The following is an 8,718-nucleotide window of genomic DNA, read 5'->3' as shown; positions in this document are numbered from 1 at the left end:
ATTTCTTTGTTACATCTAATATTTTTTTATTGGTTCATTTCATATAATTCAGACATTTAACAATTTTCTTTCTTACTTGATCACACTTTCTAGACAATATAATGAATCCTATATGAAATATGATTTTCAGAAAAGTATTAGCTAATATTTAGTCTTATTATGTACTCAGTATATCGGTCTTTCAAATTAAATGCTTAATTAATTACTGATCATGTATCATACTTCAATGTTCTTTTTATTCTGACCAGGTATTCATCCAAAGTATAATTTTGTTTTAAGTATTTTAGGTACACTTGAACAACAAAAAAAAATTATTAAGTCATGAATTTCTTTTTATAATGTTGTCATGTAGTCAACAAAACTTAACTTCATACATTTAATTTTTCAGTTGTACTTCATAAGCATACAAGTACAGTTTCTATCTTTCGTTCACTATCGATGTCATTTTCGACGTTTCTAAACTTCAAAATTAATTAATAATGTACATGATCTATTTTTTTATATAAGATGACATACACTTTTCTCATGCATTATGAATTCATTGAACATATAGTTTATAATTACTCTTCATCCACTTCTACATATTTTTGTCTTTTTCTGATTCATGCACTACTATTTTCTAACATGTTCATCACTTCTTCCTGTTTGATTGCTATTGTCCATTTATGGTGTCCTGTTACCAATTTCTAAGCAATCACGTTCCAACCTCTATATATTTTGCTTTCTAGGCACTCCCCATACCTCACATCCAACTTATATCCCACTCTTTATTAGTTTTCTAACTTTCTCTTTTTTTCTCTTTTTTAATTATTTTCTCACTTGAAATGGCTTCACAGTTTACTCTCTTGAAGGATATAGACCCCTCATCTGAAAATCAGGTCTATAAAATCAAAGTAAGGCTCATTAAGTCTTGGTCACTAACTTATTCTGAGCTTAAGTATCAGAAACCGATGATAGAACTGGTCGTGATGGATGAAATGGTTTGTGTAGTTTGCTAATTTTCATATAAGATATTTTAGTAGATCACAAAGAATTTGTTATTAATTTTATATCTTTATGCTTTTTCAGGGAGATCGTATTCAATGTACCATAAGGAATCCTCTCAGGAGACTATTTGAGGGTGACTTATCTGATGGCAAAGTATACATAATATCCAACTTTTCATTGTCACTAAATGATCAGAAGTACAAACCAACAACTCATTCTCATCGTATATATTTTAAGAGAGAAACTCAGATTAGGATTGTTGATGAGCCTGGCTTCATTGATCATAGTTTCCATTTCGTATCTAATGAACTGATACTCAAGCATTCCAACCCTCAGTCCCACTTAATTGGTATAAATTATTTGAACTTTTAAGATCAATTTTCTTATGTTATCCAGCTTTTATACACGTAATTTCCTATTCTTTTGCTAGATGTTATTGGCTTGATTACTGGGAAGGGTGACACGATTGAGTTTACAAGGAATGGCAAGAGCTGTGTATACATTGTGGTTGAACTTGATGATATGAAGTATTCCCAACCATTATATATTATTAAACTCTGTTATTTATATTTTATAATTTCATTACTCCTTTTCACCGTCGTTAAATTTGTTATATCATTTTTAAATAGGGGTAATGGTAAAATTAGGTGTACTCTGTGGGAAGAGTATGCAAAGATGTTAGTTAAGCATATTGAGGATCAACCCACATCTGAGTATATAATAATAATTCAATTTGCAAAGTTCAATCTCTTCAAGGGTTAGTATAAATGTTCTATCCAAATCTACTAATCAACATGTAAAATTTTACTTTCTTATTTACATTCTTATATTTTTTTATATCAAATTTTAGGTTCAATGGGTGTATGTAATACAAATTGCAACTCCATTTTGTACATCAACGCTGACTTTCCAGAGGTGAAGGATTTTAGAAAGAGGTAACGTTGATTAATTTATATTTTTTCAATCATTATTATTTATTCAAAGCTGATTTTTCGTTGTTTTATAATTGTTACAGTGTTATAATGATTGGGGTTCCACCTGCAAACCAGCTGTCTCAATTATCTGATGGACCATCATACTCTCTTGAGGATGATCTTATTAACCAAACAAATTTCAAGAACATATGTGATCTTAAGGAATCCTCTGAGGTTTGATTTTTCTATTTCCTTTATTTATATATATATATATATATATATATATATATATATATATATATATATATATATATATTGAAATGATCTTAAATCCATTTTTTTCTAGAATGGTACCTATGTCACATATGGGACTGTTGTTGCTATTGACTACAAGAGTGGCTGGTGGTACAAGAGTTGCAAGCATTGTTTCCATGCTCTAAAGGAATCTGAGAATTCATTCCATTGTGTTACATGTGACACATTCCCAAATTCTCATGTTCCTAGGTATATAGTTCTATATTTATAATTATTTTTTGTTAACCTTCATCAATGCCAAATTTTTTGTTTACTAACATCAAACATGTTCAGATTCAGTATAAATTTAAGAGTTGCTGATGAATTAGATACCGCCTCCTTTATACTATACGACAAAGAAGCTAGCAAATACCTTGGTGTATCTGCTTCTGATATGCGCCTGTCTCATGTCAACAAGGTTGTATCTGATTTTTTAAATCTTTCTCTATTTTTTAATTTATTTTTTGTTATTAATATGCCAATTTCCGCCTCATTAATTCAATCCATATGTTACATTTTAATCAGGGAGGTTTAAAGGATGAATATCCTCAGGAGCTCAATGCTTTCATTGGCAAGAACTTCATATTTAAAATATCAGTTAAGATGGAAGATATCAATGCTTTCCAACCATGCAGAATTGTTGTACTTAAGCTTTGTGCTGATAATTCAATCATCTCAAAATTTCTTGATAAACACAAGATATATAATGTATGTTTACAAAGATTTAAAGTTTCTTTAAATCTATATTATTGGTTCATTCTATATATATATTTTTTAATTTTATTTCAGGAAAATTTGGTCCATGAAAATTCTGAACTTATTACTATTCTCTCCGACTCTACTGAAACTCCCAAGGTTACAAATTCTTGATTCCTCATTTTTCCTTACCATTTTGGGCTATTATAATTAACTATATAATTTAATTGCAATTTTGCATTCTATACAGCAAACAGGTTCGCCTTCCATTGAGATAATTGGTGATGATAATACTGAATCATTTTCGACTCCAAAAAGGGGACTCATCGAGGCTGCTTCATGTACCAAAAGTCTTTTTGATGTTTATCCAGATTCTGAGAACCAGTCATCTACTAAGTCTCGGAAGATTATTGTTGAAGAAGTTCATAATATTGCAAAGCTTCATGAAGAATAGCTTTTCAAGAACCTTTCTTATATTTCTGTAGTTTCGTTTTGATTGCTAAATAATGTCTGTTGTGATTTAATCACATCAAGGTTATGTTTTAAGTTAGTCTCAATGTGTCTTTTATTCCAATAAGAATGTTAGTGCTATGCACACAATTCATAGTCCTTCTATTATAGTAAGTTGTATCCAAATTTCTATGTCATATGTAACTCATGCTTGGTTCTTATCTATTAACTCAATTTCATATATTTAAATCAGGTTTATTATCTTTATTGTTTTTATTATTCCTTTATTTACAATTTGTATTCACTCCTTTTTTAAATCTTAACACAATGAGTACTTTTATTTGACATCTTCTTGACAAAATGTCATGTAAATACCGTTATTAATTAATAAAATCTAATTACACTTATTTCACAGGTTGATGTCAACCAATTCGTGCATGGACTAACATATCACAGTTAAAATTGTGTATTAAAAACCCTTAAGTTCTATATATTCTTCTTAATGTATAACCTCTTATTAATCTATATTTATATTCACATTATATTTATATTCTCTTTTTTCTTATTGATCAAACAGTTCTTTATACCATACTTCCTTCTAATTTAATGGCTAAAAATTTAATCTTTTTTATTTATTTTTTTATTTCCGTACTAATTTATTATGCAATGAGTACACATACAACTATTCTCACTAGACTTGATTCTTCAAGACATTACCCTGACACATTGATATTTTACAACATGCACTAATTACTTATGTAAGATTTTTTTGGTTATCCCCACTCTACTAATGTAATTTATATCTTATATCTTATATGTACTTACTATAGCCATTACCATTTTCAAGAAGACTATTACATCTATATAAAGTACATCTACCCTTTGCAATTCATTGCCTTTTTTCCAGAGATATTTCAACAACTAACAGGTTCTTCCTCATTCTTACGTTTATAGTTTCTTTCTTCTTCGAATTCAATACTGTCTCTTCAATATCATATCTTTTACACAAAATCAGTTTTTTATACCATTATACCTTTAAATTTGCTTCTTATTTTTGTTACTTACTAATATCAGAAATGGATACTACTCATTTCATGCCTCCCGAATTTAACCATGATAGAATTTTCTACATGCAAGTGGATCCTCTTGGGGTAATATTCTTAAATGATTGCTCATCAACTTATTTATTGATCAATATTTGCACTTTTTCAATAATTATTTTGTATATTAATATTTAAACACCTTTTATTTTTTTATGTATTAGATAATGCACGAGTTGCCTTCAATTTTTTATCGCACCTACAAAGATCATCTCAAGGAGAGGATGTTATTTGTTGATCTCAATGATAATCAAATAGAACTGCGTTTGGGGAAAGGCAAAACTTCTGGTTATATTCTATCTGGTTTGGAAAATTTACTGAAGTTCTACTCTCTTAAGAAAGGTGGTTGGTTGAAGTTAATGTATGTTGGGGAAGATGTATTTGTCTTGCTAAAGGTCAAAGACAATAACATGTGTAAGATGATTGTAGACCACCCCACTAGAGATTTAAACACTGAGTCAGTTGCAGATATCCTTCAAGATATACCACATTCATTACCTCAAAATACAAACCCAGCTTACTCTTATACTCCTATTTCTCCTATTATTTCAACTCCACATAGTAACACTAATGGTTCTTTTCCTACACAGAAGGTTGATCTTGGTGCTAGCTTTTCTGCCTTTACTCAATATAATGTTCACAACCAGCTAATGACAACAAATCCAAATGCAAACAACTCTTATGAATCCCAACACTATGAGGATTCATTTCGTTATGGTTCAGTTAATAATATTGGCAACAACTCTACGGATTATCCTTTACCTGTTCTTTATGGTAATGCATTGGGTTTTAACTTTGGCTCTTTTAAAAATGGAACTACATCCAACATAGATTTAGGTTCTTCCACTCCCTTAAAGTCAGGTTATGTCCGCCGTGCTAAAACTTTAGATTTTAATACCAAAGACACCTGCTACTTAATTAATAATGCTTTTTGGTGCATTAAACAAGTTTCATACAACCAGATTCAAAATAGTGCTGTGGTGAGTTTATATTTATTCAGAGTTTATATCTTTTTTCTTAAATTTGTTCACAATTTAGTAGTAATATTTTTTTTTAACAGGTTTTGCCCACCAGATTCGCACAAAATGCTTTTCCAAGCAAGCCTGACAATGTGAAAGTTGTTCTTGATAATGGATGTTCATACCAACTGGGATTACGCTGGAATAAAAAAAGGAAGATTCAGCTATATCTGACTAGAGGTTGGAAGCATCTTGCAAAGTCTAATGGATTCAGACATGGCACTTTACTGAGATTTTCTGTATACCCCAATGATGAATCTAACATGCATCTCAAGGTCCTTAGTCTATAAAGATATTATCAATGTAAACTATATTGACATGCATTTAGTTAATTACTTATGTTTTAATTTTCTTTCATCATATTCTCGATCAGTTCACTCTCATGATCACTTCTATCTCTAAGTTATGTATTTCCTTTAACCGGGATCATGTATTGTTATGCGTGTTTATTTAATTCCCTTTTTAGCAATGTATTTTATTTTTTTCCTTTCACTAAACCGCTTTTCTTTCTTAATTGATTGAATTCTTCTACAGATCATATCTTTCCATTGTGTGATGTACTATTAGCTATGTTTTCTCAAGTTTTTAAATTAAGATTGTCCAAATAAAATCAAAGCAACTAATTTAGTTTTTAGTCTCTTAATATCACTAATCATCGTTTTTTCATTTCAGTTTAATTTCCATGAATGGACTCATCAAGTGAACTCAGACAACAACATATAAGAAAGTTTAGTTATCTTTCATTGGAATTTTTTTCCTTCGTTTTTGTTACCTTACCACCTGTATCATGTTGTTTTCATAAATGTAGAATATATGAACTAAAATCACGATATATTAGAATTTTCACCTATAATTACAGTAATGTTGAATCTTTATATACACGTTGCTAATTATATGATTCATTTAGTAATTTTTCTAATATTACATTGTGCACATGTAATAGCTGATTTTTTATTACTTACCTTTTTTTAACACAGATATTTAGTACTCTAAACATTACCTGTCTAAAATTTGAAAAGAAAAAAAATTACAAGTATGTCTTACAAATTTACATGTATATCTTTACCTATCTTGCTGCTAAATTTCCATTTAATTTAAATGATATGATAATAAATTTGCTGAATATTATGTATCATGAATTTCTCATTTAGTTCAGAAAAACTGTCCACCTTAACTTGACTTTTTTTAAAAAAATTCTATTCTTTTTATGAATTGGTTATCTTGTACACCTACTAGCCGTGTCTGCAACTTCAATTTCCAATCTGAAGAACTGTAATTGGCCTTTTGCTTCCCCCATTATTTGCTCTGATTTTTTGTGACCAATGCTTTTCTAAGCTATTACCTTCCACAAGTTACCCTGTCATGTACTCATTACTCACATAGTTCCACCAATACTGATCAATTGGGTAAGAGTTAATTTTCATATATTTGTCTTTTATATTTAGTACTTTTTTACATTTTCGATAAAACCAGGACATTTTTTTTTCTTATCTTTACTTTCTGACATAAGGTAATTAGACAATAATTATCCCTAAGCTACAGTTTGGAAGCTATGATATCCAAAGTATCATAATATTTAAAATAATATTTTTCTAACTTAGTTATTTCTTTTCTTCTATATTCCTATAGAATTTTTTATATAGTTATTAAACATGAGCTTCCTACATTTTAACCTATATAACATATTGATATTAAATAACAGATCTGAATGCCAAGTAATGTGAATGAACTATACATTATTTCCTGTATTTTATATTAATTTTTTTATTCCAACCATGATTTTTCGTGTCATACATGCATCATTAGTTCCTTTTTCAACTACAGATTTTGAGAATTCATTACCCTTTTCAATTTTTTAAATGAACACAATCTTTTTTACTATTTAAGACTTTGTTGTCTTCTTTTCTTTGTATTATAAGCTTTTATGAAGAATAACTGTTTGGTTTCTTTCCCACGGTCTGCTATGATTTCTTCATGACCAATGGTTTGCTAGGCCATTACCCTTCCACAAGCTATACTCTCTCATGTAATCATTAATCAGTTTACTCCACCAATAAACATTAATTGAGTAAACTTCATCTTCATGTATCTGTCTTTTACTTATAGTACTCTGTTACATTCTCAGTGAAATAGTAAACGTTTCTTCTTGATCTTTATTTGCTATCAGTAAAAAGTCATTCAATAATTACCTCTAAGCTATAGCTTCACAGATATGACATCCATAGTATCATCATTTTGAAAATTTTATTTTATATTTTTTACACAATATTCTTTCCTTCTTTTTTCTTTCAATTGCATTCTATAAGTACAGCACTACAACGATTTTTGAATTTATAAACATATATGGTTAAGTTTATAAATGTTGTTGTCCTCTTCACCAGTTTCATTCATACTACTTTTAATAAAATAGTTACATTTGTGTGTCTCTAAAAGATTTACTTCCCCATCAGGTATTTGTATTTTTCTTTTATTAAACATTCATTTCCAGCTTCAGTTCATTTATTGTTTTAGTTCTTACTTCCCCAAAAGATTTACTTATCTTGCTAGAATAATTGACATTTTCTCATATCAGATGAAGACCCAACAAAGCTCTCATAAATTGGTGGAAGAGAGTCGTATTTTTTACCTATATATCAACCCATTTTCGGTATTATATTCTCCCTCACAACAACAACCCTTTTGTTATTGATTTTGATTTTGATTTATTTAATAATTCTGGTTTAATTTGTTCCTAATGTTTAGTTAATTTAATACATATTCATACATAGATCTAATTTTATATTATGGTCACAGAACATCCATGAGATTCCCAGCATATTTTACAGAGAGTACAAGAAATCCTTTGAGGATAAAATTCTGATTATTGACTCTAAACATAACCAGATTCAGTTACGTATTCTAAGAGGTCATTCGAATGCTTTATAATCGAAGGTCTTGAGAACTTAGTTAATCTCTATAGATTATTCAATGGAGGTACCATTAAGCTAAGGTATCTTTACAAGGACATCTTCTTTGTCATCATGGTTAGAGACAGGTTCATGAATAAATTGTCTGCCAGTGTTTCGGATATGAAGTTACTGTTACATTCAAAATTTACGTCTAAAGGTAAAGAGTGTATATTAGAAGATCATTATGTACTTGAGGCTGTTCACTACCAAAAAGTTACTTACAAGCCATCAAAGAAGAATCACAAACGTTACAAGCATTCATCTAAAAAGAATATGAAGCTGCACTCTACATTGAGAAGTTCTCCTAAGT

The 8,718-nt window shown here is 29.4% G+C and overlaps 1 protein-coding gene across 1 annotated transcript; it reads left to right on the top strand.

The window, feature by feature from the left end:
* Positions 1 to 824: 824 nt before the first annotated feature.
* Positions 825 to 3,345, top strand: LOC130939273 (uncharacterized). The gene is made up of 11 exons (XM_057867393.1): positions 825 to 980; positions 1,069 to 1,336; positions 1,418 to 1,514; positions 1,635 to 1,744; positions 1,838 to 1,922; positions 2,003 to 2,135; positions 2,248 to 2,405; positions 2,490 to 2,613; positions 2,721 to 2,903; positions 2,985 to 3,050; positions 3,142 to 3,345. Exons 1-11 carry the CDS (start codon positions 825 to 827, stop codon positions 3,343 to 3,345), a joined length of 1,584 nt encoding a protein of 527 aa, XP_057723376.1.
* Positions 3,346 to 8,718: the final 5,373 nt, after the last annotated feature.

This window comes from Arachis stenosperma, chromosome 7, assembly GCF_014773155.1.
Source record: "Arachis stenosperma cultivar V10309 chromosome 7, arast.V10309.gnm1.PFL2, whole genome shotgun sequence".
In the NCBI taxonomy this organism is placed as follows: Eukaryota; Viridiplantae; Streptophyta; class Magnoliopsida; order Fabales; family Fabaceae; genus Arachis; species Arachis stenosperma.
Note: the sequence above shows the minus strand (reverse complement) of the source record. Positions and strands in the feature narration are given on the sequence as shown.